Source organism: Eucyclogobius newberryi, unplaced genomic scaffold (assembly GCF_026437365.1).
Source record: "Eucyclogobius newberryi isolate DKJ021-1_F unplaced genomic scaffold, fEucNew1.0.hap1 SCAF_14, whole genome shotgun sequence".
Lineage (NCBI taxonomy): Eukaryota > Metazoa > Chordata > Actinopteri > Gobiiformes > Gobiidae > Eucyclogobius > Eucyclogobius newberryi.
In genome coordinates, this window is record NW_027315768.1 from 16,717,801 (window position 1) to 16,729,589 (window position 11,789).

Genomic DNA, 11,789 nt, shown 5'->3' on the forward strand with positions numbered 1-11,789 from the left:
TTAAATTGATTAAACGCAAACTCTTCTTAAAACAAGCACCACTGAACTGCAGCTGTCCAACACCAGGGCCAGGGTGTCATTATTTCTAAAGGTTTACATCTAATCCATTCACTTTGAGCCAGCAGGAGGATAAAAAAGTGTGAAGTGAGTTGTTAGGGCACACAGAACCAGAAGTCTATTAAAAAGTGGAGGACATTTCCACTGTGTGTTAGCTGCTTGATTATGAAAACAGTATGTGCTTCTCAAACTTTAAATAACGGGGGATTATCTTGTGCCAAGAACAGCGTTGACTATCACAGTGGAAAGGAGAGGAACATAATCTGACATCACAAAGTCACAGCAAGACCTACATACTGTAAGTCTTACTTACCTTTAGTAACATGGACTCTGGGAGCAGGGAGTTAATCAGTGAAAAGAACAACTTGTGCGCTCATTATAATTAATTCAGAGTTGCTCCACAGGGACAGGATGTAAATATTTGCTAATTAGGGTTGAGGGAAATAACCTATGCATTGCAGATGTATTCAAAAGCACTGAGCACAAAAGCCCTGCTGTATCCCAGGAAATGCAAATTAGATGAAGGATTATTTGAAATTCAAACTAGGACTATCACAGCACAGTTGTCTTAGCTATAACCATTTAATTACACTTTACAAGACAATACATATGTAATGACTGTAATATGTAATTTATATTAACACAAAGACGCACAAAAAAACTACTGACTCCAAGTGACTACAAGTGACTACAAGCCAATATATTGCACTAGAGATGAGAAGAAATGTGTCGTATCACAATTGTTGTTCTGAAGATTGAGTATATAATCTATGATTCAAAAGAAGAAGAAAAAAAAATAACATAATTATCTAGTGTTTATAATAACAGAATTATCTAGTAGAATCATTTTTCTGCCCTTTTACAGGTCATGTTTAGGTCCATTTACATTAGCTTGAACCTCTAGACATTTAAAGACATTTTTAGCACACTTCTGCTGCATTGCTTCAACCTTAACTGAATGTTTTTATTGAGATTATGCAAAAACATATTGAGATATTTTATCGTCAATATTGCCCACCCCTAAATCTGACCTTGACCCTTTAACCTTTCAACAAAATCACGGTAATTCATCATGAAACATCTGTAGAGCATTTGAAAATGTTCCATCAAGGCGTTCCAGTGAGATCACACTCCCCACAATGGGACAGAACAATTGCGTGCTGGATGTTTGAAGCCTGATACACACGGCTGGTGATGACAGCTCTTATGAAAAATGGTTCAGAGGCATAAAATCAAAGAGAAAGGATCATTTCTTCAGGTAAACAATCTCAGATGTTCCGTGTCATTATTAGATACCACTACTACCACAGACATGACAAGAAATCTGTTTTGGTAATGGTAAATGACCCTCCACTGTGTTATTACGAGCCTCCTGAACTCCCAGCATGCATTCCTGTTTAAGTACACCAATATTTATGCACACACAACTATGTGTACTTTGTGGTCACCTGGACAACTTCCTGCACATTACACATATGCTTGTAGGAAAACAGTAGGACGGAGCACAAAGGAACATACACAGTTATGAACGCAGCGGTCCTGATGGACAAGTCCTCAGGCACGTGCTTGGATATGAAATGATGTGGTCTTAGTATTTCCAGAAACAATAAACCATGTCAATTACTTTAACAGTAAGAAAGCTTGTTTATTTTTGCTGTCCATTTGTGAATGTCAAATAATCGGCTAGTATGACAATAGATAAAGTACCTCTTGTACGATACTTTCCAATTAGACAATCACAATATTATCAATTCAAGACAGTATTCATTATTCATGCAATAGACTTAAGTTACTAATAGAGGTATGAAAACCTAACTACAGTTTAGGGCTGCAAGATTAGTTGTAATCAAATTGAAATTGTGTCGAATGGACGCAATTAGCAAATCACAAAGGCTGCAATTTTTTAAGAACCATATTTTCCTCCACAAACATTTCCCTGTCTTAATAGGAAATAAAACTGCTAAGTCTGTAGTTTATATCTGTATAAACATGTTCTTAGCTATATCATTTGTCAGTTCATCATTTGTCAGGTCATTTAGAATGTGAACTTTGAGCAGAATACGATTATTAAAACATAAATCTAATCACAACCACATTTCTTGTCAGAAAACTCACAATCACACATTTAATCAGATTAAGGAATGACTTACAAGTAGAAACACATTGGTACCATCATACGTAGATTCAACTTCTACCATCTTCTGTTCTACTCCTGCTTTATAGACTTCTCTGACTGGAGTCTGTACATCTCTAAGAACCCTGTCAACAGCGGCAGGACAGTCTGATAGAATATGTCAGCACCATCTTTTCAGAGGGGCTGTCAACACCAGCTTTTGTATCAACCTTCTTCTGGAATGAAACCCAAACAAGCCCTGCAGGAGGCTTGCCGCAATGCCTCCAACTCCAATCCCAAATAAAGGCATTAAAAGAAATAATTTCATAAACTGCTAGGTATTAACTTCTTTCTATCGCAGACGGTTGCGCTGCCTAGTGAGGATTAGCTCAAACTGAGAGAATGCTAGAGCTGCAGGGGCTTCGAGGTGATTCCCGGAGGCGTGTAAACATTAGGCTTGTCGGGGCCTGTACTTGTTATGGCGCCGTATTCACTGATAATGGAGCAAATATATGTGGCATGTGTATCTTCTATGTCAGGAGGAGGGGACCTACCTTGGAGCACTGCTTGTGGTTCTGGCACCAAACCAAGGATCCATTATTCTGAAAGAGAGAGCAGAGGAATTAGCCACATAATCCTCATGCTTTTGTTTTTTGAAACGCATTTCTAAAACATGTAAACAAAAACAGAATTAAGTGGTTTGAAAATCACATCATTCAACTGAATTGTGTGTTTTCTCTCGGAGCTTTCCTTCTTTGGCACACAACTCATTAGAATGACTAGAAGTGTGCGGTGACTTCATGTTTTAATCAGTCAGATGCCCTTCCTAATGCAGTTCTCTCCACTCATGTTGGTTTTGGTTTGCCATAAGGACATACTGGCAGGATATCATTAACAATAAGCATGGAATACATTATGCGTTGGTAAATTATCAAATCAAATCAAAATCTGGTAGCTCATTTACAACTTTTAGTTAACACTAGCAGCAACACATGTACAATTTAGTCAGTAAAAATATACGAGACATTAATAATAGCTGGTGGATCCTTTGAATTAATAATGAACTGCGAGATACACTTATTTAAGATGTTCTCTAATTATCTAAAACTGTGTAGATAATAAAAAAAAATAAACTCTGGTGTTGCTTGTTTTTGCACACATTCAGACATTTGCTAAGAATTGCTTTAAAAAATAAACAAAAGAGCAGGAGTGAGCAAATGTGCATAACCTGAGCAGGGAAGTGGGGTCACAAGGTAAAGGCCAGGGCACCGCTCTGGTCATTTTCAGTGGAGCAGAGTGACCTGACTGTTCCCCCTTCTTTGCTGGGCCTGTTTGATCTCTCACCAGACGCCCCCAAGGTCACAGAGAGGAACTAAGGTCAGCACTCCTGCACACACTGCAGATACTGCCAATTTCCTTTTAATTACTTGAAAGTGCCACGTTGTGCATTTTTCCTTAATAGACCTGTCTTTTTTCTTCAATGTGTAAATAAAAAGGTTGTTGAGTGTAAGAGCACTTGGGTTCAATAGCTTGCGCAAGTGTCCATTTCCTGAATAACGTAATTGTGCTTGGATAGCAAGTACAAGGCTAGCACTCTGGAATAATAGCCCGGTTGATCATCATAAAAGACACTAAATGCTTGAATGTGTGGACAGGCCAGACTGCTTTGTGACACTCTGGGGGTTGAGTCTTCAGAAAAAGTCATAAATCTGAATGTAACAATAAAATGCACACTTTCTTAACGGGGACCATGCAATAGACTTCCTGGATTTTGTCTTGTCATTGACCTGGATCGTGGTTATAACGACTTTCGAGCAGGCCAGTTTTTAGTTTGCAAAAAAAAGTCTGTGCAAGTTCAGTGTCAAGTTCAAAGGCTTTCCTCACTATATAATCCAGGAGAGATTTCCCATGAGACCTTATGAGAGAACTTATCATTAAAGGGTTTAATTCAACATCCAGTACCAGTAAGTGCAGTGCTTTTAGTGTCAAGGATAATGGCCAAATGGGCTTCAAAGGGCCTCATGATTGTTCTGAGAATCCCCACTTCAAAAACTGTGATAAGGATGAGAAATGTATGTAAGAGCTGCAGGGCTAGTCCAAAGGGAAGTCTTCACTCACATTACGATTAAGGCCCAGTCTCGTCCAACAAAAATAATGATTCCTATTGCAGTGGGTTTTTGGCTCTCGGTGCAAATGAAAATAACGAGATGTGGGGCTACAAATAGTGATCGAACGTTTGGTGATTCAATATCAGTTACAAACATTTTTCGTAATTTGTCAGGTCCAGAGTGGTTAGGGTGACCGCCTGCCATTGCTCTGTGGCACCGCTTATCCTATAGAGGGGGCAACATGTGCAGGGTGTGCAGTGTTTGTCTTTAGATGTGCACCTGGCTGCATACTTTTGTTGTTTGGCAGAGTGGCTAGACCTTTGTGCATGATTCTCCCTGTGTCTGGAGGGAAGTCCAGTTATTCAATTCAAACCAAAACAATGCAACAGGTAAAATCCTCCAGCTTAGGTCCTGACCAAGCCAAGCACAAGATCTGCAGACAGGCCACAACAACCACTGGTCCAGACAGGTCTCCCCAGCGGCACTGAAGGAGAATAAACTGTACTATAACTGTAATAATGTGTTGCAGGTCTGTATTATGCTCCTGTGTCAACCCAAAGCATGCACACTATACAAATCTTTCACCTCTACCTCCTGAGTATGAATAAAATCTGGAGCAATTTGGGCAACCTCTGCACTGTGCATGCTCTATCTATAAGCCACAACATTTTATATAGTTTTTACTGATCTGCAAGCAGTATATCTGGTATCAGGTGACGTTCAAGATCAGAGTTTGTGCACGTTCCTCAAACCTGTCAAACAAACACCTGCAAAACATCTTTGATAACACCTGGGAGGAGGTAATTAACACAAAAAAAAAGCAAAAAAAAATCCTAAACCCTGATTAAAACATGAATTATTTCACACCTGTCATGTTGTGTTTTATTGCATAATTAAAATCTGTGTGGAGTCCAGTAACTTATAAAAAACGATCACTCTAACTCAAGCCCCTATCGGCACCAAACCATAAATAAAAGCCTGATATTCACAGTGACAACCGATGCCAGGGGATAATTTATACAGATTGTCACAACACTCGACCATGTTCGAAATCATCAGTCGTGTTTTCTGACACCTTTCGTCGCCCATCAATCAAGCCAAGACAGGAGCGGATCGGGCCGGGGGAGCTAATTTTGCACAGTGACAGCATCCATGTAGCGCAGAAGCACAGCAGGATGTTGCCCCAGCTGTCCAGGCCTGACCTCTCCATGTCAGGGACCAACGGGGAATAATTATAGGTCAGGACTTCATCCCAGCGACGCACCGTGACATTCTTCAGCAGCTCAAACATAAAGCAGGGCTCAAGTCAAGGACTCTGGGGTGAATGTGTACCAGATCCCCTTCTGTTTGTGCGGAGCCACACAGATCAAACTGTAAAGGTAAACGCTCGACTTGGAGTCATGTAAACAGAGCTTCATCGCCGACACATTGTTGATGTCGGACGAGAAGAAAGAGCAGGTGGCCACTGCAGTATATGTCATTTTTACACCATGTTACTTTTAAAGGTGCGGCAGGTTTTAATGTAGTCATGTCCTTTAAAGATGCATAACACTGGCAGCAAAAAAATACTCCATTCGTCCAAACATTATATGGAAGTGCGTGGATGAAAATACATATGATAGAGAGAAAAGCAAACGACTATAATAAAGATAAAGCAACCACCGTACTGCAAGTCCGATGGGACCCCAATCTCATGAGAATACTCCAGAGCAACACAAGCTTTCAGGCATATGAAATACATATGGTAGACTCACAACTGACACTTTTAAAACTTTACAGAAGAAAAAAGTTACTTGGGAAGAACAGCTAAATGCTCTGAGTTGGCCTTGTTAAAAAACTCATATTTTTTGCACAGCAGAGAGATAGACTGGGCCTTGATTCTGTCAAGACTGGAACACATTTTTCTGTCAAATATGTGTTCCAGTTGTTGGCAATTTGATCCCTTTTGGGTGCAAGACATAAATGCATATACTGATCGTGATGATTCTAATTTATTTCATTATTTCTTTTTATTTTAGTTATAGAACAGTAACAAAGCTTGGTGTTAAAGGAAATTCTACTTTCCTTGATAAAAAATGTCATATTGTATAAAAGATGAACTACTTATGATATAGCAGTGGTATTGATTAAAGGTACGAGCCCCTTCTTTTGAGAGGAAACAGTTTCACAGTTATTTGCATCCGTCTATACCGATTTGAATTTCATTATGGATTCAGACATTTGACAGTTACTGCCCTCTACCTCGTGACTAATTACAGTGATCCTGTATGTTCCTGTCTAAGGTGACTGACTGGACTTCAAAGGGCAGACTGGTGTCTCTGTGTGTCCACTGACAGCCCGGGGGTCCTCATCCAGGCACCACCAAAATAACTGATCTTTATGGGCACTTATGCAGCACTAAAATAACAGGTCTCTAGATTTCGGCCCCTGACTGAGTGAGTGGGTGTGAGGTCTATGACCATTCAGCTCATCAATAATGCATGCTATATGAATTATTTGACAGCGTGTCTGAAAGTGACCTAACGTTTTCAAAGTGCTTCCAATGACAACAGCGTCAGAAATCCAAAAACATTGACATGGACAGTTGCCTCCAGTTTGGCCTCCGAGGGTAATTTGTGAAATGAGGTGAGCTGCAGGGGTGTAACAGGATTGGGGGCCAAAGATTTACAGACGCGACTGTCATGGTTTAAAAGCATTTACAGAGTGGGGAGGCCAGCCTAGATAGACCGCCTATTCATCCCCTGTCTTCCCTAATGAAAAACCCCACACACGGGACTTACCTCTGGCTTCAGGTCTGATTCCACCGCAGGTTAGATCAAATCAAAGGCCAAAATAAGGGGACACGGAAAAACTTTCTTTCCAATGTTTTCTCTCCATTTACACTAACCGTGCGCATGTTCAAAATGAATGACCGCATGTAAAATGTATAGCTTTTATTGCCTTGGATGTAATAACAAGAGCACACGGACACACCTTGTTTTTGGCTCCTGCACATAAATAATCCAGTACAAGGCCGATGCTTTCAGAGTACATTATTGCACAGAGCTCCCAGTTCACTCTTAATATTTGAAGTGTCCGAGGCTATTATTTATGGCCTGGGTGTTCCCCCTCTCTGTCTATTGTATGTACCAAGTTGACAAGTTTCATGAAAGTGAAGTCAAATGTCAATAAATCTGCATTTGGAAACACTATTACTTCAATAAATCCACACTAGCAATAAATCCGACATGCAAAGAACAACCCATGGGTTTTCCAAACTCTGCAACTGCACGGTTCATTGTGCCTAATTTATATTTGCGACAATTAAAATAAAGCTTCTCGTTTGTCCTCAATATTCTGCCACATAAAACAGAAGGGAACGTGAGTGGGTGTTCCAAAACATGTGCAAGTTTTAAATTAAAAAGTTTTTTAAAAAAACCCTGACAAAACGTCTGGATTCAGTTGACAGACATAGTGCATATAGAAACAGCTGTAAAATGTGTTAGCAGACAAATTATTGTAAGCTAAAATCAGGAGCAGTCCATATTGATTACAAGACATTAAGTAGACAATATAAAATGTGCTAAAACAGCAGACAGGAGTCCCAAGTGGGCTTTCCCTTACTATAAAATGGCAAGCATAGTGTGTCTTGATTTCCCTATCTCATATTAAATGACCCTTGAAGGATGTCCGCATTGAATTAAGAGGTCTGGCGTCTCCATCACTGCTGAGCTGTTTGCGGCTGTATAACGTAATGAGATCTGCCGGAGGAAGTCCATCCACCTGTGGGTAGTGCTGACGGAGCACGCACCGGTATTGTGGCAACACTACACTGGAGCTTATCACGGCTACCACAATTGGGCGCAGGACAGTTAGCAGGAAGGTGACCCCCCGTGTGGAGCAATATGGGGAGCTCAGCGTGTATCCAGCCCGAGCCTTTTGAGGTGTGATGCTGCTGGCATTTATTGGCAGGGCCTGTGGGGGGGGGGGTCAGCCATATGTTTATGCAGCTGACCGGACCCCCCATTCTCACTTGAAAGCCCCGTTAAGCACGCCAAGACAGTCCTCGCACATTCACGACATTTGCTATTCTTGGTGCTGTCATGCAAACCTCATGCTTATCGCCAACCGCCGAATCCCACACTTTTTCTTTTTGACGAATACATCCCCCTGCTCCTCCACTGAGCACGCCTGGCTCTGACACCTCGCCTCTGCACTCAGTTATGGAGACTATTAGTTGTTCATTAGAGGTAGGACTTTTTTTTCACTGACTTGATTTAATGCCTCAACTTTCAACTCCGGGCCACCACCAACACACGCTGTACGATCTGTGCCTGGAGCCTGCCAAGACACACTGTTCCAATCTGTGGATGCTCTTGCAAGGCTGCTCCTCTGTTCTTTTCAGACTTCCTGTAAAACTGCATTCATCCATCACCCCATGTGTCACTTATTCTTTTATTAAATAGCATGAATTAGTTCCAGTGCGGCAGGCCTTCCCCCCACGGACCTGCTTTGAGAAACACTGCAACAGATCAATAAGTGCACCCCAAGTAGAGTTAATCTGGGACAAAGAAGCGGATGATGCATTCAAGTGCCTCAACAGGGCTGATTACACTTTCCCCTCACTGGACAATGTTTTTGGACAATTAGGGAGCGCACAAAAGTAACAAAGCACATGCAAATGCAAAAACATAGAGGCAGTCACCACCAGAAGCATAGATAGATGGCTAATGAGAAGGGGCAGGGATCAGAGAGCAGTCATAATCCTGGGGGGGAGAACAGTGTGCCCAGTCAGGGATGAAAAACAACTTCTGAAGCCCCACAGCCAAGCAAGCAAGAATAAGGCTAATTTATGGTCTAAAAAAAATAACAAAAAAGATGGAGGCAGTGCCCACTAAGTGATCCAGACTTCAATAAAGTGTCAAATGCGTAATAGAAGCTGACCTATGGCATGTGTGCGCCAAAAAACAAGTCATTTTCCATTTATTGTAAAGTAATGAATGGGAACTGGCACTACTTTGCGCATCGGGACTGGAGTCGGGAATGGTGCAGCGCGTGTGTGGGAATTGACAGAAGTAATAATAAGTACATCGTGGTGAATGTGACAACTTTACAAGCAACTCAAGCCGTCGCGTTGGCAACCGGTGCCACTTGCGGTTCAAGGAATGACCCTGCCCGAAGTGAGGAAGTGTTGGAGCGGCGTTTGGTGCGAACCTGCGCCGCAACGGGCTCCACAAGATCATCACCGAGAGCGCAGATAAAAGACATGAACCAAGATGTGATGTTTTTGGGGGTGAGATGTTGGCGGAGGCGCGGTGTCCGCCCGTGGCTCGTACCTGGGAGTGCTTGAAGAAGGCAGAGATGCGAGTGATGTGCAGACTGAGGCACCTCGAAGCGCATCTTGCTCGGTAAACGCTGCCCGTGAAGAAAGACTCGTCCTGCTTCCTCGCGCGCACACTTCCCGGTGCCGTTAAGGCGGTAATCCACAAACATAGTGTCAGACTTGCGCTCAGCCTCCTCCTGAACATGGTCCCGCTTGTTGTGTTTTTAATCCCTCCGCGGTTCGGACACTACTGCGCGAGGCTCCGCTGGAGAAACTAAAGAAACTTCAATTATACACAGGGGAGGAGCCACGGCCCCCCGCGCGCGCTGATTGGACCGCGGCGCAGTGAGTGACAGCCACGCGGTGGGTGAAGCAGGTAAGACTGCAGCATTGTCCTGTGTTCTCTGAGGCGTGGGCACCGTGGTGGGCACTGGGCAGGTGGCACTGATAAAAAGTATTACTGCATGGGAAGAAACTACGACAACACTTCTTCTTTAAATGCATATGATGTTAAACTCCCACATTTGTCTTTTTCTGGAATGTCCCTCTTCTTGCATAGGCTGCAATGTTCAATACTATACATACATACTATACATACATACTTACATACATACTATACCTACACGTAATCTATGAATGTAGGATTGAATCAAGTCATCTTATTGACAGTAACACTTGAAATATTGTGAATTCTACTGTATTTTTGGGAGTTTGTCACTGAAGTTACTCTGCTGTTTATTCTAGTGCATAGGTTGCACTGTACATGACCATAATCATACCCACTTTTTGTACATGATACTGTTGTAGCCGTACATTTTTGCTCTACCTTGTATTGGATTCAAGTAATTTTGTATTAGTTATTTATTCAATTTTTATGGCATGTCTCCTGTTGATCTGGCAGTGTGCGTCGCAACACTGGAATATAGACTATTTATAGACTTTCTTATCTTATCTTATCTACAAAGTGGAAATGATGTAAGTCTAGAATTCATCTGTACAAAACAAACCTTGTATTTATAAATCCCATAGAATGCTTTGTTCATTACTACAGTGCAAAGCAAAACACATGTATAAACACAAAGAAGTAACTACATAGTTACAACATCAGTGAAGTTTTATGAGGATCTAGACTATGCCTTTTTCTTTTCATACCTAAACTAAAAATACTTGACTTGCCTGTAATACACAGCCTGTAATGGACTAAACCGCCCTAATCTATTCACTCTGGCACAATTAGCGGGCAAATGTCAGTTATTTGCTACCGTTATCAGCTTCACTTCAGCAAGCGACGTAATAAAACATATTTTTTTCCCCCTGTTTACTCCGTTTCCAGGGGAACCACTGTCAACAATATACAATAAATAGTAACAGTCTATAGTGTGAATACAAGAGTGGGAGGGTTACGTAGCGCTGCACAGGCTCGGACATAACCAATATCACTTAATCGTACACGCTTTGCATTCCAATCTATTTAGGCAAACAAGACAGCACTCACGCTAAGGACTTCAAAAGAACTAATAAAATATGGCTCATGAAAACGTTTTGTAGTATTTAACAGACATATTTGCTTTAGTATATTTGCACACACACATTTATCAGAACATGGTATTGAGATGGAAAACATAGGTACAATAAAAGTACAAAGATGTAAGCTACAAAAGTGCTCAAACTACTTCTGTAAAAGGAAGTTTTGTTTGTAAATGAAGTACCCTCAAGTAAAACAGGTCAAATAATTGGGTCCACATTCTACTGCTAAAACGGCTGCTACTACCAGCTTGAAATAGTATTATATTCTATACATTTGTCACTATTTCTGCTACTTATATTAGTATTATGACAACTACTTTGAGTAACACTTTATAATAACAACACTTTTAATTAGATTCAATAACGAATGAACAAATATTTTATTCATAACGAACAAATAGTTTATTGATATAGAATAATTCAGGCTTAGTAATTACTTCATACTACTTCAAACTCTGAATACGTTAATAGTGATCGACCTGAATAAACCTGAACAATTCTAATAAACAATTTGTTCAATACAAATTAGACATGCTTTATTCAGTCTAATTAAGGTGTTTTGGACCCTAATTTGTTCTTAGTCATTTGTAATTATGCTTCACTTGAGTCAAATGATGCTGTTTTATGCTCTTTTCATAGAGGAATATTTAATTATTTTCGAGGCAAAACCCTGCACGGTTCA

The 11,789-nt window shown here is 41.0% G+C and overlaps 1 protein-coding gene across 1 annotated transcript in view; it reads right to left on the reverse strand.

The window, feature by feature from the left end:
- Nucleotides 1–9,904, reverse strand: part of LOC140359570 (anosmin-1) — a 44,524-nt gene extending 34,620 nt beyond the window's left edge. The window contains exons 1-2 of the mRNA XM_072444550.1: nucleotides 9,594–9,904; nucleotides 2,725–2,772 (exon numbers count right to left, since the gene is read on the reverse strand). Of these exons, the coding sequence (XP_072300651.1) occupies nucleotides 2,725–2,772; nucleotides 9,594–9,785 (240 nt within the window). The 5' untranslated portion in view covers nucleotides 9,786–9,904. The remainder of the gene's footprint in view (nucleotides 1–2,724; nucleotides 2,773–9,593) is intronic.
- Between the last annotated feature and the right edge of the window lie 1,885 nt (nucleotides 9,905–11,789).